At 41.6% G+C, this 24,941-nt stretch overlaps 1 protein-coding gene across 6 annotated transcripts; it reads right to left on the bottom strand.

The window, feature by feature from the left end:
- Nucleotides 1-1,988: 1,988 nt before the first annotated feature.
- On the bottom strand, nt 1,989-24,526 carry lnx2b (ligand of numb-protein X 2b). 6 transcript variants are annotated; one of them, XM_083915784.1, is made up of 10 exons: nt 24,478-24,526; nt 14,784-15,367; nt 12,654-12,847; nt 10,212-10,411; nt 7,243-7,659; nt 6,149-6,274; nt 5,104-5,278; nt 3,800-4,043; nt 3,549-3,707; nt 1,989-3,461 (listed from the first exon to the last, which is right to left on the bottom strand). In XM_083915784.1, exons 2-10 carry the CDS (start codon nt 15,188-15,190, stop codon nt 3,326-3,328), a joined length of 2,058 nt encoding a protein of 685 aa, XP_083771910.1. In that variant the 5' UTR covers nt 15,191-15,367; nt 24,478-24,526; the 3' UTR covers nt 1,989-3,325. The 6 variants fall into 6 exon arrangements, with proteins under 6 accessions (XP_083771910.1, XP_083771909.1, XP_083771912.1 ...); XM_083915783.1 differs by having other exon boundaries at nt 24,322-24,517; XM_083915786.1 differs by lacking the exon at nt 24,478-24,526 and adding an exon at nt 24,060-24,259.
- Nucleotides 24,527-24,941: the final 415 nt, after the last annotated feature.

The following is a 24,941-nucleotide window of genomic DNA, read 5'->3' as shown; positions in this document are numbered from 1 at the left end:
AAAACATTGAAAATATTGCACTTTATAGCAGTAAAATGGACGTAGATCGAAATCCACAAATATTATTTTTTATATTAACTATTAAGCTGAATTGTCAAACCTTTTAATATATTTCACCATGAATTTATTTTGTATGTTAAAACCCTTAAAGTTGTGAAAAAAAGTGAAACACATTATTAAACATTATTGGAGATTATTTGCAAAGAAAGCCATTTCTTTATTCTCATTTAATTATTGTTTGTTTTTGTTTTTTATTATATTATTGTATTATAATTCTGCGCCTTTTGTAAACACCTGGTCCTTTATAATACTGTGAAGCATTCTGAGCCATAGTGTTTTTATCTGAAGCCTGTTAAATAAATAAATAAATAAATAAATAAATAAATAAATAAAGTGGGTAACGTTACGGGTGCCGGTGTGGATCATAAAGCTGAAGCTTGTTCACCTGCTGCCCTTTTTCCAGGTGAGTAAAACTATTTAAACCTTTATTAAACAGACACAGAAATGTTTCACAAATGTTTAATGTTGCTTGTTTTCACGGTGGCAGTTTGTTAAATGATGTTAAAATAAAAATATGACGGTAAATTGGCAACAATGAGCAGCACGTGGCCTCATGTGACCGCGTGGGCACTTTTCATTAGAGTTAAACCCTCCTGTTTACCATGTTTTATGGATGTTCACCATTCTTACACATTCATTCAGACATGTGGGGATAGTAGATGAAAATAGTGAGAAAACACCTGTTTTTTGCATTTAATTGATGCAAAATCCTGTCGAAATGTGTTTGAAGAGTTATTTTTCTGTGTATCTGGAATTATTGACAGCCTACCAAACACACTGACGATTTGAGGGAAAAATAAATACATTTTCACATTTTTCTGCTAAAAAACAAAAGGATGCACACACTACGATGGCCACATTTAAGTTAATATATTAAAATATAATATATTTCCAGCAGAGCAGACCCTCCAATTATGGGTTCTTTGGTCAAAGTGAACAGAAAAAACACAATTTAAAAGTTTTGCAGACCACGTCAGGGTCAACCTATTTTATTGAGCTTCAGAGACTTTGGCTCCCTGACTAATATCTGTATTATATAGAAAGTAAATTCATATATATATCATGTTGTTGTTACCATTCATACTATGATTATTTATACAACGTGTTTTTGATTACATTGTTTACCGTCTGCACAAAGTTCCTCATCCAGCGGGCCTCTAAACTTTGCTCCAGATTGATGCAATTTGACGCATTTAACTTAAAAACCTGCAAAGTTTTCTTGTAAGGGGAGCATGTTCACCCGTCAGTGTCATTAGATCCTGAGGGATCACGTGATTTATTTCCATAACAGCCAACATGAGCATCCAGAGCTGAGAGTGTTTGTATGATGAGCTGTAAAGGGCCAAGCATGCGTCATATAATGAGATAAACAAGGCAATATATGTGATAGTTTCAGTCAACTCTAACATGGAAAGAGAAAGTATTTCAGTCTGAAATTCATTTTTCTGCTCCAAAAAGTAACTAAATTTAACTAGAATAGAAAAGCCTTTATCACTGTATTGAATACAACGAAATTAGAGTCAAGTACACTTTAAAAACAGCAATATAAAAACAATTTAAGGGCAATTAAAACAATTAAAAGTGTATAAAAGTATTAGAATACAAGAATAAATAGTTACATACATGGGGAAAGGAAAAAAAGAGGGGGAATGGAGAGGAGTTGTAACATTTTTGGTATTTATAGTTATGATAATACCGCTGCTGCGATGACCTAATTTCCCCTCTGGGATAAATAGTTATCTATCTATAATCATCTACCTACTTCACCATTTTCACTGACACTTAAGGAGTTTTGTCAAATTAAGTTTGAGTTAAACTGATATCTTAAACACCTGGACTTGTGTCCCTTGTTCTTTGCTACAGATGAATTTTTTATGATGTGACGTTAGAAGCTTCGGTAAACAAAAACACGAAGCAGGCAAGAAAAGCACGATTTGTTATTATTTTATTGAACATAATGAAACAGTGGACGGGCTAATACACACTGTACCTGCTGTATTTACTGTATATCACAGCCACTCCGACTCAAAAACACATCCTGAAGCCATAATCTGAATTATTCAACAAGTTTCGTCTCAATTAAGACACAAGAAAGGCCACTGGGAATGTGTTGAGACAGAGAATAGAACGAGAAAGCACAAATTAATCCGAACAAGGCCTTTGAAACTCAAACGGTTTATGATGAGGGGGGAAATACATTTTGGTACAGTGGAAATTTAAGGCAAGTTTACATTCTGGTTTGTCCTTCAGTGTCTACAAGGCAGCCACTTAATGAGAGTCATTCAGTGTTGTATCATCCAAACTTAATACAGAGATGTACAGATACATAAATACAGAGATCTGCTCCGTGGACATGTCTGCTGGATGTCTTGTTTACAGATTAACAACACTGAATTATTCGCTTCTATAGACCAGCTCACAGTTTTAAACAATATAAAAGTTAATTTCCTGTTAAAGAATGTCTTAATATCAACAGCTAACAGGAAATTAAAGTGGACCCAAGCGGTTTGCTACAAATGCAATTCTGATTAAATACTTTATTTCATTTTTTTTAAAGATTCTACTGATTACTTTTGTGGTTTAGACAGGACCAGACCTCATACTGTATATTCTAACTCTTTACGCCCGTTCTAAACTGAACGTGTCTGCACCAGCGTGAAAGTGACTGTAGGTCTTATCTTTGGCTTCTCGACACCCTCCCTGTTAAAACCAAAGTCTGGTTTTGTAGCTTCAGCCGTGGCTTTTATCCTTAATCTCACTTTGACTCAATTTGCTTAAATTTCCATCACTCATAAAATCCCACGAGTGGCACAAACGCTGCAGGATGGGATGATGTTTCTGTCTTTGGCATGAGTCTTTACAGTCAGCAGCCAAATCTATAGTTTCTCCTGTCTACATAATGCATGTCGTAACCGCTACATTTAACAGAGAAGTAAAGAATATGTGAAGAATTCAGAAAAAGGGAAAAACAACCGTCCTTCCAGTTTGTATTAGGATATAATCCACTGATTGTCATCATTTTTGCACCCTGATTATAAACCCATTTTGTGCAATCATGTGAAACAAACAAGGACCTGCTGAGAGCTGCTGTCCACGTGCTCTCTGTTACGTAACTGATTCAAAAGTCTGAACAACTGAGAGTTGCATCGGGAAGAGAGGGTGAGTGGCCCAGTCGAGAATGCAGTTGAACGGGGCGAGGATCTGTGTGAACACTTCAAGAGCGTGATGGAAAGAAAAGAACGGGAACGGGGCAGGTTGGGTTTAGCTACACGAGACTCCCCGGCCAGGACACCACCGTCAGAGTGACTTTATTCTTCTGCAGCTTGAGCATGGGGATGAGGGAGGAGTTGTTCATTCCCACCGTTGTGGCTCCGTTCACCGCCACGATTTCATCACCGCACCTGCGGGAAACCACAGAGGAAGTTAATGTCAGGGTATGAAAGGATGCAGGAGCTGATTACGTCATGTGGGAGTCAAACTGGTCTCACTTGAGGCGTCCGTCGAAGTGAGCAGGTGTACCAGGCACAATGGTTTTGATGAAAAAAGGCTGCTGGCCGTGGCTCTCCTCGTAGCCGCCGACGATGCTGAAGCCCCAGCTCTCGTTGTTGGTCTTCTGCAGGACGATGTCCCGGCACCAGTGCATCGGACTGAAACAACAAACGCAGAGTCAGAGTGAAGTCTTTCACATAAAACATTAACACTTTACAGTTAAAGTGGAGGAGCGGGTCTCAGGCTCTACCTCGGTAATCCCAGCCAGCGAGTCCACAGCGGTGTCCAGTTGAGGGCGTCGTCTCGCGGGTCGTCCAAAGTGTCCAGTTCGTCCTTGTTGGCAGCCTCTGTGTCCTCCTCTGAGTCCTCGGAGAGCGTCTGGATGACTCGGAGGGCCACCTGGGACTGAGCTGTCTGAGCCTTCAGCACGGAAACGGCCTCATTGTAGGTCAGCTGGGTCAGATCGACGCCGTTGATGCTCAACAAAACGTCGCCTGAAGAGACACAGATGATGGGAACGTAGACGGAGACATTTTAGTTAAGTTCTCTGTGGAGTTTTAATTTTATTAGCGGCGAACTAACCTCAGAACCCATCGGCTATCTATCGACAGTTCAGCCTCAACATCTATTATTTTGTGCTTTAACGAACATCTGGACCAAGACTTTCTCTTTCAAATGGCACTTATTGTTTATGGTCTGATTCGCAACTTGAGATGTGAGAATAGAGTTGAACTACGACGTCGCTATAAACAGATATCTGCATGTGAATGCAAATAACAACCAAAGCATGCTCAACATTGATTCTACACCTCTATGCGAATCACTTTTTAGATTAGGGGTGAACTAAATTTGCTGTTAATGCAACCAGATGGATGAGACTGGATAAAAACAACGATGTCTACGTTAAGCCGCCTCAATTGGAAAACTGTTGACGTATGAAAACGATTTGGAGAACACTGTTTTAGTCGAAGAGGAAAGGATGCGTTAACAAATTTAAACGGCTTAAAGTGGAGGTCCTCTAAGGGGGGGCACAACGCGCCTCTCCCAGAGAAGTCCCCGTCAGCCTCTATTTGAACCAACATGGACATTAGAGTCCACGTTGTATACCTGAATGGAAACAAGTGAAGAGAATTGCCCGTTTCCTATTCAGCCAGTTGTCAGATTATAATGGATTTGCAAACAACTGGAACTAGTTTCTGTACAGTTTCTTGCCGATACTGAGCTCAGTGTATTCATTCAAATATCCCGGTGCATTTAGATTTATCCACGATTAAAGCTGCAGCGATTTGTTGATCGATTTGACAGACGATTCATGAGAAAATAAATCGTTTTTTAGTCATCAGCTTCTCAAATGTGAGGTGTAAAACTGACTATCTTTGGATGTGGATTTATCATTTTCACAGTTTTGAGAAAAACATAAGCAGATTAATCGATACTGAAAATAAGTTATTTGCAGCCCTAGCCATGATTTGTTACATTACAAAGAGAAACAGCTTCTTCAAATAATTCCTTATTGAACGTCAAAATCACACATCACCAGATGCTGCTTTGTACCTCTTTTGATGGTGCCGTCTCGGTGAAGACATCCGACAGGCTGCACACTCGTGATGTAAACGGGCAGACGGCTGCGACAGTCCCTTCCCCCGGCAATAGTGATGCCCAGAGAGAGCCGAGGCTCCTTCTTCATGCTCACAGTCTTCTCCTGGCTGGAAAACCCACCTGGAGGATCCTACAACAGCAATCAAACTATTCAATACCGAGCAAACACATAATCACCGAATGGATCTTAACAGTAAAGCTGGCCTCGTTCCGGATGCCCTGTTGTTTTATCTTTTTATTTTACATAACACACGCACACACACACTTCAGCCTCTCCAGGATCCTTTGACTTAATTGATTCCTCTCACAAAAGCACTCGTAGAAACAAATGTGAAACATTTGAGAAGGAGCTGAGAGGTAAGGGTAGAGGTAACGTGTGAGGATCAACACTAAGCTCTCGTAGTGGAAAAGATGTGTGGAAAGTGACAGCTTCCACCAGCCTCCTGGTTTCTCTCTGGAGTCTGTAAACCATCAGAAGGGAAGCTGGGGGGAGGAGGGGGCTCTTCCTTCCCCCAGCAGGGAGCCCATCCCCCGCAGCAAGACGAAAAGGCTCGACTCTGCAGGCGAAAGCTAACTGTTACCAGCTTTGATCCTCTGCCACCCAGAGAAACAACCAAAAAACAACAAGACAGTGGCCCCGTAGCAGCAGAGTGAGCAGCACCCCGGGCCTTTTGATCAGGACAGAGGGAGGCCCCGGAGAAGGGCTTTCATCTCTGCTCACTGACGCAGGTGTCTGCTCTCAAAGCTTCTCACGCCCAACTGGGGGGTTGCTATTCTTCCTACTGACAGTGTATGGTACAACTGGGTGTGACTGACAAAGGAGCGATCGTCCCAACTACACTGTGTAAACAGAAACATGTAAAGTTTGTAAGATACTGCTAACAACACTGTGGTTAGTGGTGTAAAGTCCCTGTGGCCGCCAGCTGGCAAGGACTCAACAGAAATGTGAAAATATTTTATTCAAAAAGTAGTTAGTGTGTGAGGAAATGTTGTGCATTACCTTCATATAGGTGGAGCGGCGCCTGAAGTATTGGGGCTCAGGCCTCCTGGCTGCTCTGCTGCTCCCTACTTCCTCCTGAGTCTCTGCAGGTCGCATCACCACAAAGTTCACACGCACCTCACTCCCCTAAATACAAGAAAATACATATACAACACGATTATATTTTGTGCAGTCAACAACATATCATTGGCTATTTTCCATGCCTTAGTTGAGGTGTCAGACTGGTTTGCTCCCTTCCTGGCAGACTTTAGTTCAGTTATTTCAGGATTAGCATTGGGCTCAGTAGAAAAACCACCACTATTCCTTTAGAGCACGATGTCCGAGTATCATATCTGACTTTCGTATGGTCAAAAGGTCTTCTAATTGGCAGATTGGATAAAGTCATGCTTTTGATAGTTAATGCTGCTTAACGGTCACCTCGGGCATTGGAGCTCAGAACTGGGAATGGCATCCAGAGCTTATCGCTACATACATACATATCGTTTAAAGGGAACGCTCCATTAATCCTGTTTGCTTTCTACCGTGGCCATGGCTGTTTTCTGCAAAATCCTACATGGATAAAACTTGTGGCCCACCTACTTGAAGGATTCCATTATCAGCATTTTCTTTTCTCTTATTAATCACTTTTACGTTGTGTGAATGCATCAACTATAAAGCTAATGAGGCTTGAGGCTCAATTAGACGTGTTCTGTTACTGCAAAAGTCATGAAAGCCGGGACTTGTTCTGCAAGTCGCCCAACAGCAGCCCAGGGCTAACAATTTATGATAACTAGTAACGAACTCTAAAAAGTGTTTGCCAGGCTGACGATCATGGATCATCTTCAGCTTATGCAGAAACTCAAAATATGGTTGACACCTTATATTTTCAGTAAATAAGAGGCTATGCAGTTATATGTCAGCTTAATAATGAAAACGTGGTCCGAAACAAACAAATTTGGTTCTTTGTCAGTTGAATCGATTTGCACGTTCAGACTTTTCACCCCACAGTCAAACAACTTATTTGCTTCGCCATTTTCTCTAAAACAAATGCACATGCAGCATTTGTAGTTAGTGGGCTGAAAGTACAAAATCACATCTTCGGTCCCTTGATATACCTGTATTATCTGAGCAGCACTCTCCGGTGTACCATGCCTCAGGTCATGTCCGTTGATGGCCAACACTTTGTCATTGTTCTTCAACTTTCCGTCTTTAGCCGCCAAACCCCCGGAGAGCAGGTCCAGGATGAAAACCCCACTCGCATCTGATTTGCGGATGAGTTTAATGCCAAGCGGTTCCGTGCGCTGACTCTTCATTAGCGTCACTTGCAGGACTGTGCCGGGGTTGTGATTGGCGGTACCGTTGCCATGGGGACTGTGAGTGGGCTGGGAGGCAGTTGAGGCGTGATGATCGGACCGTGGATCCCTTATTTTGAAACCTTTTTCCTGCATGACAGTGAGCCTGAGGAGGGAAGGCTGCCGCAGCGCTGCGATGGCCCGGTTGTGAGGGACTGAAGCCAGGCTGACGTCATTCACCTGGAGACGTCACAGAGAGAAGAAACAACAATCAGTGAAGCAGCAGCAGCACACAAACGCTGCAGTACGCACTGTGCCTGGATGCTGCCACTGTAGAAAGATGTTTTTCTTGAGCAGAAGAGTGAGATTAAAGAATTATGTTACCTTCCCATAAGATAACCGTGTTAACATAAGAAAACATCCATTTTCATCTGCGTATCCAGGGTTGTGGGGGGGCAGCAGGCTAAGCAAACTACTCCAGATTCCCCCGAGGCATCCCAGGCCAGACGAGATAATATAAAGATATAGATATAATCTCTTTAGTGTATTCTGGGTCTACCCTGAGGCCTCTCACCAGCTGGACATGCCTGGAAAACCTCTAATGGGAGGCGCCTAGGAGGCATCCCGATCAGATGCCTGAACAACCTCAACTGGTCGCTTACTTCGAGCTCCGTCTGGATGTCTGAGCTCCTCACCCTCTCACTAAGAATGAGCCCTGCCACCCTTTGGAGGAAACTGATGTTGGTTGATTGTTCCGCAATCTCATTCTTTCAGTGACTACCTAAAGCTCATCACCACAGGTGAGGGTCAGAACGCAGAAGGTCTGGTAAATAGATCTCAGCTCCCCTACCACAGCGGAAAAGAGAAACTGGGGCCCCCTTCTGGAGCCAGACCTGGGAGAGGAGCTCCCTGGAGAGCGTCTGGTGGCCGGGCCTTGACCCAAGGGGCTCAGCTGGGCACAGCCTGAAAAATGTACATGGAGCCACCGCCCTGGGGGGCAGCCACTCCTGGGATAGGCATTTGGGTTGAACGCTTTTGAACAAATGACACATTTTGAGTATTTGACTGATATTTGATGATAATTTTTACATCAACATTCTCATTTTCATTGAAAAACATATTTAAAAAATGATCAAATATGTTTTCTTAAGTCTGGAGAATACGACGTGTAGGCCGGGACATTTCTGCAGCATTATAATTATATTTTTTGTATTCATTTATTTAAAATTCCTATTTTAAGTGGCATTTTTGACTCATTTTGACTTAACAAATATTGAGTCTCCTTGCTTCTACATATCATATCTGTATTTCCTGCATCAGAAGGATCCGAACCAGAACAAATACTAGTCACATTTATCGTCACTTTGCCTCTTTTGTTGTCATATTTGTTGTCAAAAGTCATATTTGCCTTCACAAAAAATCAAAGCATCGATTGGAGGGGAAGAGAAAGATGGCGCTCAGTGACGCACTCGCCTTCACCGTATCTCTTTACATCCACCAGTTTTCCATAAAGCCAAAGAAACTGCAGCTAATGTTTCACATCCTGAAGGCATCCTGCTGAATGGCAGAGTTTGGTTTTCAGTTCCAGGTTTGGTAACCGGTCGGCTTTGGAGGAGGAGCAGTATTTTGGAGGACACACTAAAGCAGGGCTGCCAGAGCCGAGGCTGAAATAGTCTTTAAGCTCGGTTTACAGAACCGGAGGGTAGAAATACAAGGAGGAGGACATTGTTGAAAGAGAGGAAACCACAACTTATTAAAGTCTTCAGTTATATTTTGCACTTCCATTCACCTCCCTGGAAAACAAATCTGCCACTGCAAATAAACCGCGTTCAAAATGAGTTCAGAAATGTGTACAAAAGTTACATGAACTGTGACTGACCTGCAATATTTAGATCATAAAACGTCGTTTTCAAATTGTCAAATCATAGTGGAACTAGAGCTACAAAGATTAGAGAATTAATGGATTAATCCGATTAATCAAATCATTGGTAATTGTTTAATGGTGCTGTACTGTACAATACTTTAGAAAAAGTTGCCTCCATGCGCTTCTTAAGGACCACCTCGTCAAATACCAATGTTTTGGGACGGCCCTCAGCGTCTGATATTGACATGCGCTAACATGCACATGCAGCTGGACCGGCTATCAAAACAAACCACAGAGAAACCCCAGATTACAACACGCAGAGGAATCCATTATATCGTTCCATAACAAATAGTTGTTTGCTGCTATATTAATCTTCTGAATGTCGAGTACAGACCCTTTAGGTCGTTTTTCCGAGCAAACTCTCTGAACGTTTAACAAGTTCCGGTTCTTACATTATAGAGCCCTAGCCTCAAAGATTAGACATTTTTCACTATTTTCTGGTGTTTAAAGACAAAACTATTAATCCAGGAATCAAGTAAATAATCAGATTAATAAATAATGAAAATAATCAGCCTAAATTGGCACAACCACGAGCAGAAATCTCAATGTTTCATAATCACTCTGGTTCTTTAACTCTTTCAGAAGATGCACATTGAGTCTCCTCTCACACAGAAAGTGACAATAACAACCCTGACACTAATATGTTTGGCCCGGTGTTATAAACCCCGCCTTGTTACCATGGAGCTAAATCTTGTTTATCTTGAATATCCACTTTCCCATTCCCTGCTGCAAAGCGGCGTGTTTACAATACCATGGGAATGCAACGACGAGCTGTTTATGCAAAAATATGCTTGATTGAACTGTGTCACGCTACGCCACCAGGACTGAAAAGAAGAACACTCAACTCCTTCCTCAGTTAGTCTCTCACCTCTAAGACGTGGTCCCCTGGGGCCAGTCTGCCATCACGAGCTGCTAGCGAGTCCCGGATAATCTCCTGAATGACTATGTTCCCCAGCGGCGTGTCTTTGCCCCCCACGATGCGGAGGCCGAGCTCCTCCTCCGGCTCCTCTCTGAACAGCTCCACCACGTTGGCCTCGGCCACCAGACTGGACCGTAGAGGGGTGTTATCTGGAGGGAAGAGAAAACCAAGTGGACTAAATATAGCTGTTTGTTCATGTTTATGAAGCAAATACTCCCACTCCTCAGCTGTCTTTGGCTTATTGCTCTTGTAAAATACCTGATAAACATGCAGTTTGTAATAATAATGTTTAAAATCAATGCCCTAACCATCATTACTATCTGAAGTTATAACACTGTACTCTTCAAGTTGATGAGCTATTATAAAGTCTACATGAGCGCTCAGTCATGCATGTTTTAAACAGACTCAGGTTAGCTAAACTTATGCGAAAGACAGTAAAATGATCATTTAAATTGTCAACATAGCAGGTTACAGCCCAACATCCTAGTTCAAGTTTGTCCTAACATACTTGCCGTTGGACATAAACACAGCATTCTTTCGGCTTGTACAGACATTTCAGCCGCCTTGCTTTCGCTTTCACATACCAAATAAAGTGGTTTAGATCATCTGGCTGCTTGTTTACAACTTTTCTGATTATCTGACCGCTTCTGTGTCTTGCCCCAGCTGACTGACTTGTGTGTATGTCACCATGCACCCAGACCTCCAAATGATCTTGAAAACAGCACTAGGGAGACAACATTTAGTGATTATTATGTAATAATGACTCTAAAATTGCCTGTAGGTGTGAATGGTTGTCTGTCTCTGTTCGTCTCCATGTGCCCTGCGATAGACTGGCGTCCTGTCCAGGGTGTACCCCGCCTTACGCTCAATTTCAGCTGGGATCGGCTCCAGCTCCCCGCGACCCCGACAGGGACAAGCGGTTGAAGATGAATGAATAATTTAAAAAAGGTCTACAGATTTTAAACCTCATAAAAACCAACTGTACGTACAGTATTTAAAGAAATATCTCTCCTTTATCCAAGCTCTTGACTGAATGCATGGGAATAGATATTGATCTTATCATCCAACTTGCAGAAACACAGATTCAACAACAAGAAAGTTGATTTATCCAAATTCCAGTGTACAACTTTACTGGTAGAGACATGCAACGCTGTTAACACATAACCAGTTTTTGAACTTCAGGTGACTTGTTTTTACAGAACACACAGTGACATTAGACGGGCACAGAGTGGAGCTTAACTTGTAATCATCCGCGTTAAATAGTTCTTACTGACGTGCACAGAGTATTTCAACCTGTAAACTCATAAATCAGCTTCATGCTACGGCTCGATGCGCTTCTTAAGTGTGCAGTGCTACCCATCGTTTTGGTCTGTAAAGCACAACAAAGGCATGAACGCAAGAGTTATAACCTGGAATAGAGATGGGCGATATGATATATATCATCAAAACAGTATTGTATATCTTTTTCTATATCGTCTCTATCACCATGTTGAAAATAACAGGGGCCGAACATCGTTATTATTCACGCTGCTTTACGTCCTGATCCTTTTTGCACTAAAGTTCTCAATAAAATGAGAAAATACTTTTCATATGTCAAGTATTTAATTTACGTAGAAGCACACAAAAATAGTCTGTACCAAGTGGTTATTTTATATAGATTATATATTTATACATTTAACTACCAGAAACATGCTGTATCAGGAGGATATTTATTGTTATTGAGATATGAAATGACATATATCAGGATACAAGATTGTGGCCATATTGTCCAGCCCTAACCTGATGATTGAACAAGCTGCTTTTATTTGCATTATTTCAACAATCAAAAGCTTAATTGCAATATTTAAAAGCGTACGGTCATTGTATTTCCCCTTCAGATTATAATGACAACGATGCAAACTTCTCTGCGGACACTGATTTGCAGTGTTTCAGTGGTTTCACGTTGCCTCTGGTAGGCTTGCAGGTTGCTTTAAGGGTTATTCCCACTGATGAGACTGTCTGGTTACACATCTGTGAGCTGGTACACGTTCCTACGACTTGGCTGATGATTCACCTGTGACAGCCTCACAATCAAATCCCTGAGGCTAAAAACATCACCTGTTCCCGTCTGTGTGTTTCAACAACCACCCACACTGAAGGGGGCGGCACGGGGGGTTAGGTTTTCTGCAAACACCCTGAGCAAGGAAACTATTTCTATTGGAACTAGAAGCTTCTATAAATCTTATTCAGTGTCACGGTTGCAAATGATTTCCACAGAAGTGGTGATCTTGTTTGTCTGTACATGAGTAAAAAGAAAACATCTAACTTCTTCTGTTGCTTGGACAGTAAGCAGACTCATGGGACAGAATATGTCATAATGGTGGTTGTCAGTACGATAAAATGACTCCATACCTTCCTCGCTTTCTTCATAGGCAGGATTAATGAGCCCAGGCTCAGGCTGATCTCTGGTGGGATTTCGGGAAACTGTTGCTGAATGTTTAGCATCACCAGACGACTCCCCGTCACCCTTACGCCCCTTTAGCTCATTCCACGAGGGCCTCTTCCTCTTCTCCGCTTCCTCCCTCAGTCTTCTAAAAACAGGACATCTGAGGAAAGATAGGAACATGGAGGAAACTAGTAAAGAGAATGATATGGCTGATGACCGACCAGTGATTTTGGAAACAACACAAGGTTACCAAGGAGTGCCAGAGATGAATGAACATAAACATGGAAGGAAAAAAGGAAAACAGATGTTAGATGTGTTTCGAGAAGGCAAAAAGGAGACAAGAAGAGAATATTTATGCACATGATTCAGAGGAGAAGCACTATGCAGATGAGTTGGCAATTTCACTGCATTGCAGGGTGTCTGGGCGAGACAGGTTGAGTCTGATTAAGTCAGTCAGAGTGCTGGGACGGCTGCTTGTTCCTCATGCCTGAACTTTGTCTCCTCAGTGTTTGCACAGAGAGGCTGCAGCAGGACTATATCTGCCGCCCACAACTGACTGCGTCATGGCTGGCCACCAGCATGATAAGCACCTCACTGGCCATGTGAAAAACAACTGACCTGCAACCCTCGCCTTCAGCTCAATAATTAAAAGTCTGTGTTCACAGAGGTACAGCTTCACAAAGGGTAAAAACAGCCCTTGAAAGGGCACGAAGGGGAAAAACATATAATTTTGATGAGTTACTTTACATTCCTGAGGCGTAGTTTAGAAGTTCTTTTGTCATTTACTTTTGTTTACCTTCAAGTGGAGACAAACACGCATTACAGTAAATGCATCTACTTTAAAGAATAGTTTGACATTTAAGGGAAAAGCTTTTTTTTTGCAGTTAGATGAGAATAGTGATAGTACTCTCATGTCTGTAGCATATACATGAAACTAAAATGTTGTGTGGATTAAACAAACAATATATAACGTGTGAATTAGTGAACTTAAGAGGTGTATATAGCCTATATAGTCTTATTTCCACTGCATAGTTTGGCTTGACTCAACACGCTTTTTTGCCTCTTTCGTTTTCCAATGCTGCATGAAACGCCGTTATCTTCAACGCGTCCCTCACCGGATCCTTTCATCTGCAACAATGTCTGCACTTTGTCATTGTACAGCTTTCTATGCCATAGTTTTGCAGGCTGCCATTTTCTAAATCTAGGGCGAGTGAATTAATAAATTGTGGCTCCCGTTGGCGGTAGTTTCACTATTTAAAAATGGTTTGTTAATGGTTTGTGGAAAACCAAAAAAAGTGTGAGTAGAGCTTCTGTGCCGTGCAGCAAAAAGAGGAGATGTTTCCCCAATGTTTCAGTCTTTAGGATATGGAAAGCTAGGCGGCTGTAGCTTTATGTTAACCTGACAGATATGAGAGTGATATCAACCTCCTCATCTAACTCTCAAGAACTATTCCCCTAATACCCACATGATGAGTCAGTGGGATTTTCAGTGGCAGGCTCAGTTCAACAGTTTGGAGAAACAGAAATTCAACTCTGGAAGGAAAATGTCATTGTCATGTTTTCTGTATACAGAGTTATCTTGCTATGAATTATTGCCCTGTGCTCACTGCTTAGTTCACAAGCCCAGCACCTTGAGTTAATATATATACTACTCACTCACAATAAGTAATGTATTCCCAGATTATGCCTGATATGCATTTGCCTTCATTTAAACATGTGCCTTTAATCCCTTGAATCCCTGCTAACAGCCTCCCATGCCTTTTGACAATTGATGTTATCATCAATGCATTTCCTTTCTATCCTGTGAGAAACAGTCTGTTGGTGGTAAAAACTTCTGCTTCGTGTGGCTTTCCCCTGCTACAGCAAAACTAACACGACTCTTCTCTTTAAGGTGAGGTGGTTACTTTTCTACAGCTGTTACTAGAGGTGACCGAAGGCTCAAAAAGTAGTATTTACAAAAGCATTGTGTAGGATAACCGTATAGCTGCTCATGATATAGGGAACGACCCCTTGTATTTGATAAAGACAGGGAATACATGTTTTTGGCATTCCGGTTTAAAATAACTAAAATAACTGCTTCCCCTCCAGAGTCTTACCTGTTGTGCAGATGAGGCTGCAGTTCACAGCGCTGCATCTGCAGCTGACACTCTGCAGAGTGGGGGCACATCACAGTCAGCTTGTCCAGCAGGTTCCTAACCAGCAAACTGGAGGGACGGCATTGGTGCAACTGCAGCCGCAGGCGGTCCACGGGGCAGAAGTCCTGCTCTTTTAAGAAGTTGCTCAGACAATGAAAGCAATATGTGTGGCCACAAGGGGTGTCCATAGGTCTGAGGAGAGGCTGCAGGCAGATGTGGCAAACCAGTTCATCGTCCACCTCATCCTGGTACTCATACAGGTGATTGTCCAAGCCCTCGTGCTGCTGACCACACTCCTTACACACCCGCGCCCACGACAGACCCGGTGTGCTACTGCTGCCAGCAACTTTGGTTTCTGTTGTAGCCATTGGCTGAAGATGATCAGTCCAAACTTCTCTGGAAATGATCAGCGTCCTCTTGTCTCCTTAAAAACTGTCCAGTCATAAGTCTCTGCCTTCACGTCCAAAGCTAAAATAAACTCAAACTGAAAGTGAAACGCAGATCCAGAGTCGACAATGTTATCTCCATGTCTTCATTGTGATTTTCTGTTGAGAGAGAAACACAGTCAGGTCTACTGCAGAAGTTGGACTGTTCCTGCTCATATCGGCCGGCTCCACAGGAAATGACAAATCCACAGAGCAGCGGCAATATGGCAGCAAGCTGCAGCTGCTTCCTCTCAGCGAGTTTCCTGAGGGACAAAAGGAATTCTCATCTCAGCTAAAAGTCACTGAAAGGACTAAACTCTGTGAAATGAGGCAAGAAAGAACGGACTAAAGTCAAACCCCTGCTAATGGAAGGAACAAAGGCATGGCACTACACGAGAGTAAGAATCTTGAATGAACTGGGCAGAAATGCAGCCCCCATCACTAATGACCCCTTGCACCCAATCGGCAGTGGTCTCCATCCCTTTTGTGCAGCTCCTAATCTCCTTTAATTCTCTCATAAGGAGAGGGCTGATTAGGATCACATTCTTTGGAGAAACGACTAGCTATTTAATCCACGTATGACCACATATATATCAAATAAACGGAAATAACACCAAATACTTCGGGTTAGATATCATGAAATCTTACTTGTGAGATAAATCGCAGCCATTAAAACAGTGCGTGTATGGATTTATTAACCGCTCATTACGGTTAGGAGCAAAAAGCTCCATTAAGTTGCAATAAATTACTTTTATACAACATAAGTAAGGAGTTTCATGCTTTCACAGGCATCATGTCAGAAGACTTCATGCTGTATGAGAGGTTAATGTGGCACCGAAATGAACAAAACACTTCCAAACATCACCTTAAGATGCTGGACTTTGTCCTAAAAACACAGAGTACAGAAAAAATGTTCTCTTGCACATAAACCACATATGAACAAGGAAAATAAATAAGCCACCACAATGAAGTCCCTACCTTCAGTTTTCTTTCTGTGTGACCCCAGATACAAAAAAAGATTGCTTTATCTCCAGTGTTATTGGAGAGACTCACCCGAGCTGATATCTTTGTAGCCGAGCGCCCAGTAGCCACCGCACGCAAACACGAGACTCTAACCTCGCTGCTGCCTGAAGCCTGAATGAAACTAGAGCCCTGCCTTTTCAGCAGCACACCGTCAGAATAATGTCTCTCTGTGTGTGTGTGTGTGTGTGGACACTTATTTATGTGCAAGAGCGTGGATGCGTATGAGCTCTGACTGCACCGGTGTGAGGAATGCAGTGGGGAATTGGTGTAACTAGGCAGAGTGAGAGGGAAGTGTTCCTTCAGTCTGTGTGTGTGTGTGTGTGTGTGTGTGTGTGTGTGTGTGTGTGTGTGTGTGTGTGTGTGTGTGTGTGTGTGTGTGTGTGTGTGTGTGTGTGTGTGTGTGTGTGTGTGTGTGTGTGTGTGTGTGTGTGTGTGTGTGTGTGTGTGTGTGTGTGTGTGTGTGTGTGTGTGTGTGTGTGTGTGTGTGGCTGGGGGGGGGGCTCAGACTGCTGATGCTGCACTACTACAGGTAAAGTACTCGGAGAGGCTGAATGACTGATTGCAAACACACAAGACCCATTACAATCATGTGTGCACTAGGGCGTGGTATTGCCTACAACCTTCAATACAACCTTCAATATGCGTTGATTTTTGGGTCTCTGACTTCCCCAATCGATTTAATATCAATTTATTTGGGATATTTCAGTTACAAAACCAGTGTTGCTAGGTTTGAAAGAGATTCTCAGAGAATTCATGCCGTGAATTGTCCAAGGAAGCCTCTAACATGGTGCATTATTTAAAATATTAATATTTACGTGAAGCAGTTACATTAATTTATTAATTTAACTAACATGAATACACAACAGTAGTCAACACAATACAGTGCAACTCTACAGACTTAGTGAGTATTGAGTGACATTTTTTATTCAGATATTCTGAGGTCAAGAAAAATGGCTACCCCTGTTTCTCCCTCGCCAAAATTTAGCCTAACTTTGGAGCGTTATTTAACCCGATTCCTGACAAGATAGCATGACATTGACTCCAAAGTGTTCCTTCAGTGTTCTAGTTTCATGTGACACTAGAAAAATATTGATTTTTCTTTTTTTGAATCGATATCAGATCACTCAAATGAAGATCAGAATTTGATTTTAATCAGAAAATCGTTTTTTTGTTGTTGTTGTTTTTTAACCCAGCCCTAGTGTGCACACACCCCCCCCCCCCCCACACACACACACACACACACTGGCTGAGGTCACACAGGCCTTCTTTCTCTTGCCTTTGTACCAGTGATACCTCATCCTGTAATGGATAGGGTGCCATGGATCCTGTAGCACAGAGAGGGAAACACAGTAGAAACCGGGCTGTGCTCCATTTATTCTTAAATCACATGACGTGGAAGAATGAGAAACAAAAGATTCACCTTAAGTACACAGGGTACAGCTTATGGTTCTCTTATGAGTAAAACATTTACAGTTTTATATCGCTTTATAACACTGTTTTTTTCTGTGTGAGTCGCAGCTGACCAGAGAGAGCAGAGGTCATCGTCACAGGAAGACATACAGCGACCCTGAAGATTAGTGGGACCCTCCTGCGAACTGTCTGAAGCAATCTGTCACTGTCCACTACCACACTGACACAGCCGTGTACGTATATCTCCGTGTTTCTCAAGGATACAGCGTGACATTGATAAAAGGTACTCGTCTATCTTGAGATGCTCCATGTGTAATGCAGACTCCGTAGTGCAGAAAGGATCAATTGATTGATTGATCAGTCAATTAATCCAATAGCCGATTCATTATCAGCAGCTTTTTAGATGTGAGCTTTGCTGCTTTTTCTTCGTTTTATAGCATTACTAGTGGTGGGACACGATAAAAACAAAATCTAATTAATTAATCGTGATTAATCACATATCAATGTTCGACACAAGTAGCAACATTTTTCAATTTAAATGGATTTTGATATATGACTTAATATATTATAAATAAAACAGTGCTTAGTACGGTATATTCAAGAAAAGTGGAAACCTAACATTGCAAGAATATTTAGAATAATATCCTTGGCCTTAAATAAACAGTTAAACACAGAGTCCTTTTTCTCCCATGTTTCAAAAACACAGAAACAAAAATGATTCATCATCTAATGACAGCCCCTCCTAGGAGCGTTGTCTGTGCTAACGTTAGCTGCAGCATGTTCAGTGTTGTCTGTGCTAACGTTAGCTGCAGCATGTTCAGCGCTGTCTGTGCTAACGTTAGCTGCAGCATGTTCAGCGTTGTCTGTGCCAACGTTAGCTGTAGCGTGTTCAGTGTTGTCTGTGCTAACGTTAGCTGCAGCATGTTCAGCGTTGTCTGTGCTAACGTTAGCTGCAGCAGGTTCAGTGTTGTCTGTGCTAACGTTAGCTGCAGCATGTTCAGCGTTGTCTGTGCTAACGTTAGCTGCAGCATGATCAACATTGAGGTGGAGCGGAGGTTGAAGAGCTCCGGTGGGATGTGAATTTATACACAGCCTTGCCCTTGTCCATGTTTCCACTTGGAGAAATGAAGACGTGTGTGTGTGTGTGTGTGTGTGTGTGTGTGTGTGTGTGTGTGTGTGTGTGTGTGTGTGTGTGTGTGTGTGTGTGTGTGTGTGTGTGTGTGTGTGTGTGTGTGTGTGTGTGTGTGTGTGTGTGTGTGTGTGTGTGTGTGTGTGTGTGTGTGTGTGTGTGTGTGTGTGTGTGTGTGTGTGTGTGTGTGTGTGAGTGTGTGACAGAGAGAGAGAGAGGGTCGAGCGAGCGATACAATGAATAAGGAGAGCGAGCGCCGTAATCCAGAACAAAGCAGTGAATCAGGGAAAAAAAACGGTATTTTCTCTGTTTCATCTCTATATAAATGCAGCTGTAGCGAGTATCTCACCGTCTCTGTCCTCATTTAGATTTTATAATGCTACAAATTTTATCCAGCTACGAAAAAAAGCCTGAAATGTTGGCGGTCAGAACGGAAGTACAGAGAGGCGTTGCTATGGAGATGATACACCGTCTCGTCTCGTCGCATTGGTCTGAACGGGCACGTTTCAGAACGTTGCAAGTTTCAACTGGTTGTGAATCTTTGGTCTGAACTGAACTTTAGAGCCCAAACATCCGTCCATTGAACCCGGCAACAGCTCATCGCGTGTCTCATCGCTTTCATTTCTTTCGTGTTGCGTCCTGTGCGTCAGTATTACAGGTCGGGCGGGAACTCGTGCAATGAGCAAAGTTCCGCACTGAGTGCAAAAATAAATTGCATTTAATTGCATAATTTTTACACGTTAAAGTCCCAGCCCTAATCAGTTCTAGTGCAGTGCCTGTTCAACATGTGGCTGTTTAAAACAGACTCTGGTGACACTTCTTGCAGCTTTGTCGAGAACCGCTCATCCAAACAGCCTCCCTCTCAATGTTGTGCTTCCTTGGGTCGTGAGCAATAAACCTGCCATGAATAGACGTGGTATTTGCTAACAGTTAGCTGTTTGGGACCAGGCTATAACTGGGAACAAAAGCCCTTATTCTAAAGGTTGTGTCGCTGATGCTTGAAATCTCCAGTCTCTCTTTCTTCATTAGTTGTTGAAAGTACCGACGCGAGAGATGGAGATCAAGCTGTACCCAGCATGCAGGTGCAGCAGTTAATAGGCGTCCCCTCCCAATACGCAACATAGTGCATACGTAGTAAATATGTCCCGTAGATCAAGAGCTCAACACTACTCTTCATTAGGTCCTCAGCCAAATACCCACTAAGTGTCGGGTCGATCGGATGAACAATTGTCGAGAAAGTTGAAGGCTAGACCGACCATTTCAGTTTTTTAGACTGTCGTTCAGCCAATTTAGATTTTTGACTATTTTTGAAACGTCTATTGGCCAAAAGATTAATAGAGGAAATAATTGCCAGATGTATAGTATGTATATATAATTATAAGTATAGTCGCAGCACAAAAGAGAATATATTTGGGTTTTGGACTGATGGTCAGAGAAAACAAGTAATCTGAAGACGTCACCTTGGGGCATGTTTAATCATTTTCTGACTTGACTAAACAATTATCTAGTAAACAATTAAATGAGTAAGTGATTATTAAACGAATCATTGCAGTCAACTACTGTTGACTGAGCCCTGAGTATCTTTGAGAACGTTAATCTGCGTTAACATATACCTCAACATCAAGTACGTATTAAATGTAATCCTCCTAATCCTTCACCAGAGCAAGACAATTATTTCACAGGACTCCCACACTTAAATAAACATTTTAGACTACACTTTAAACCCATGTTGGTGAAACTAACTAACGCAACCAGACAGTTTTGTAATATTCAGGGTGAAATGTGTTTTTAAGGGCTTAGAGCCAACTAAAGCATATCTACGACCAACCTTAATGAGGGAACGCCTTATCCAAATCAAATGCCTTGTAATCATGTGACAGCCTAAGCTTTCAAGGGAAATTCTGTGGCGCGGCGGTGTCCTGCAGTCTCCCAGAGGATTACCAGAGGTGGCGTTCCTTTTAAAGCTGAGCCGAATCCCTCGCTTTGATGGTTGATATGAGTGAGTCACATGTGCTGCCACACCCTCAACACAGGTGAACCCATGCTAGACAAATAATTTCTCCATGAGTCCGTGAGACAGGAGGTGTGTCGTGTCTACATCGGCCTGACACCAGCGTCTCGTATACTAGAGATCAATGGGGCGAAAGGTGCACAAGAAATGGAAAATGAATGACTCTTAATCAGCGTTTCAGTCTGACATAATCAAGTGAAAAGCTCCAACACGCCTAAGATTAAACGTTTATGACTGCATCAGTCACACACTGCTTATCTTTAGAGTTACGTGGATATTTTCTCTGCTCAGCAATTCGAATAAAACACCATCTACTCATCTATTACTGTTTGAACATTATGTAACTGCTATAGCAAAAACATGCAAAGCCTCCTGCTTTAAATACAGTGGCTGATATTTGCATTGCATATCTGCAGGCAGGAAATAATCAACAACACAAACTATCACAGCAACATTAAAACCGTCACTCCCCCAAAGTATTTTCCACTTCAACTTCTACCAAGTTTGCACGCCGTCATGTCACACATTAAGCTTATTCCCACTGCACAACTGCCGGCCTGAAAATACCAAAACAAACACCAACCATGATGGCGTTAACTTATCATCACTCTAGGATGATGCCTTTGTGTTCAGCATGAAGGGCACGAGTTGACAGTTATGCATAAACAAAAGCCCTCTGCACGTTTTCAGAGAAAGTCACTCGCTGAAAGCAACCGATGAAAGCAGAAATTAGTTTTAATACTCAGCTGATGATTGATTTCACTCAAAAACACAAGAAGTACAATAGCAGTCTTTTGGTCTTTGAGGTAACTGCATAACTGCACATGATCGCGCTAAATATGGGCAATATTAGCAGTTGACTAGTGGTGAAAGAAGTACTCAAATACCTCAGTAAAATAACGAAATATGAGTGTTATGTATTTAATTATATTGATGGAGCACTATAATAGGTAAGCAGCATTGTAATGTTATATCTATTATCGCTGTGGAAGACATGTAAACTCTTACTCTTGCATGCATATGGTTTATTTTGACATATAGTACACTATTATTATTATTTGTTATACTATTACTACTGATATTCTATGTTATATTGCTGTACTATATGTCCTATTATACTGCTAAGTTATATTTCCATATATTTTCACAGATAAACGTTAGGTATCATTACTTAACCATAATATATATAGTCTGACTTTGATCCTATTAATCAAATCACAGCTGTCACTTTGTAATTTTGTCTTTCGTTGCTCTTGAGTAGTTTCTATTTTTACTTCTATTCTTATTTTAGTTTTATATCCCTTTCTTTTACGTTCGCTGTTTATTTCTGTCCTCGTGCTGCTGCAACAACCGAATGGTATCAATAAAGGCTCTTATAAAATTCTATAAAAGGATCATGAGCTTTGTTATGTAAGATCTTTATCAGTTATTACAGCTTTTAGATAACTGTAGTGATGTAAAAAAAGTAGTGAAGTATAAAGTATAATTAAATGTAAAATGCTCAGGCAAAGTACACTCACACTTGTACTGATGTTGACCTTAAATAGCCTTTTCATATGAATATACCCAGGTACAAGGAACAGCCAACTCCACAGCAGTGCTGGGAAGTAATTAGTACTTGTACTTTACTTGAGTAATTCCATTTTAGTCCACTTTATACTTCTACTCCACTACATTTCAGAGGAAATATTGTACCTTTTACACCACTGCATTTATTTGGTTACTGGTTATTTGTTACTTATACATATCCCAATTGTTAATACAAAATATTATCTAAATTGAATAACATCTATTGTGATAGATTAAGCTTCACACATTTATCTATCAATAATTAAAATATAATATATCTTTCTGAAATGGGCCATTCTGGATAATTACTTTTATTTTTTGTACTTAAGTACATTTTGCTGCTGATACTTTTGTACTTTTACTTAAGTAACAGTTTGAATGCAGGACTTTTTCTTGTAACAGAGTATTCCTACAGTGTGGTATTACAACTTATACATAAGTAAAAGCTTTTTGCACCACTGCACTTCTGTCACACTCTTACTGCCTTGTTTATATGGCGCACTAATATTGCATTTGTCATGCACTTCTATGCTTTAATGGTCAATTTAATTCACATTATCTGCCTAATACAACAGCACATATCGCACATGTTCAGCTTTTATCTTAAGTGCATTTAAACATTTCTAGTAGTCAGTATACTTGCAGAGCGACTTGTTTTACTGTTTTAAATTCAGGCTATTACAGTCCGTACATTATTCACAATAGTACTGATGTTGACCTTAAAGTGAAATTCTGGCGTAAAATCAGCCCAGGGACTTTTTTGGCAAATACACTCATCCAATAAGCCATCGAGACAGTTTTTTTCATGTATCAACTATAAACAGACAAATCCGGTATTGTCGCTCACAGCCGAATGTGGCTAACAGTGATTAGCTCGGGGCAGCACGGTGAAGGCATTAAAACATCTTTTTTAAGCACTAATACTGCTCAAAATAACACCAAACCTCTGCAGTAGCATGAGAAGAGTCCCTACACAGAAAACAAAGCACAAATGGGCTCCTTCCTTGGGGATTGACTTTGGTAATCCACTTGAATGGACTTTACTATGAGAGGAGCTGGTACAGGGGCCAGTTGGTAAGTCTTTCAAAACACTTGTTTAATAAACTCTAGGTTCACTAACTACATTGCTGGTGCTTCGGTTAATGTGTAATGACTCTTATCATGCTACTGCAGAGGTTTGGTGTTATTTTGAGCAGTATTAGTGGTTAAAAAAGACGTTTGAATGCATTCACCGTGCTTCCCCAAGCTTATCAATGTTAGCCGCATTACATTAAATGAATTACGGTTCAGGATTTCTCCGTTTATAGTTGTAACACGAAAAAAAATGGCTTATTTGATGAGTGTATTCGCCGAAAAAGACCTTGGGATGATTTTACGCTGAAATTTCACTTTAACTATTTCAAGTATAAAAGTCTGAGTACTTCTTCCACCACTGCTCCACAGAGTTAGCATCTTATACACAAAAAAAGCCCCTCAATAACAGTAACAAGGACATTTTAAGCACTTCCACCCCGGGTGTGTGTGTGTGTGTTGTCACAGGGACCATAAATAACTCACCCTCCCCTCTCTTGTCAGCCCCAGTGACTGCTGGTTTTGGCCCTAATCACGACAGCTCGATGTGACAGATCAAAATGACAGAAGAGGTAATAAAAGTTAGTCTCCATAGTTACCAGCCGTTAAAATCCAGCCGTTAAACTGAACGCGACGTCACCTCCAGTTCCATAACGTTCTGTGACCAACGGCGCTAACGGCTACACACCTTGAACACGGTAACTCACTTTTCTGCGTGAATATCTGCGCCGATACACCGACATTTAAGCATCAAACACGGGCTTTGAACGACCGTGAGGCGGCGGAGAAGCTTCGTGTGATGTCTGTGTACACAAACGGGGCAGAATTAGCTCCAGCAGAGACCGAAACTCGCCTCCTTACCTGTGTGTGAAGGTTGTTTTTTTTTCCGGAAGCAGCTAACGTTAACAAAGAGATCACCGCGAACTCATTGAATTATGAAACAGCTTCTAAGATAATAAAAACACCGGCTAGCATCTACACCGGCGACGGTTTCAGACATTTTTATTTTTATTTTACCGCATTGCTGTCGTTGAATGTTCCCAGCCTGTTGTCCCAGGTGTAGTTCAACCCACAGGCGAGGACTGGGCGACTTTCCCAGTTTCGAGCAAACACACACACACACATACACACACAGCAGCACAGGAAGGAGAAGTCCATGCAGGTGTACACAGCACAGTCCTGCTCTGTCACTGTGAGTATACACACATGCATTTACCCTGGCAGAAACTGCTCAACAGACTGCAATAGAATAACCATTCACATATCTATTTTTTATATTAAAACATTAACTTAATTGGGAAAAAAATTATGCAGGTCATGGTATAGGTTCTTAAGTGGGAGAAGAAGTTATTGGATACTTTACTCAAGTAGAAATAGAAATGCAATAGTGAAAAACAACTAAAAACAAAAAGAAAATGTGGTGCAGTCTTTTTCTGTTAGAAGCTGCAATAAAACAATAACTTTGACCAAATTATGCAGAT

The sequence above is a fragment of the Echiichthys vipera genome, assembly GCF_963691815.1.
Source record: "Echiichthys vipera genome assembly, chromosome: 6".
NCBI lineage: Eukaryota > Metazoa > Chordata > Actinopteri > Perciformes > Trachinidae > Echiichthys > Echiichthys vipera.
The sequence above is the reverse complement of the archived record's forward strand: the minus strand, read 5'-3'. Positions and strand labels throughout refer to the sequence as shown.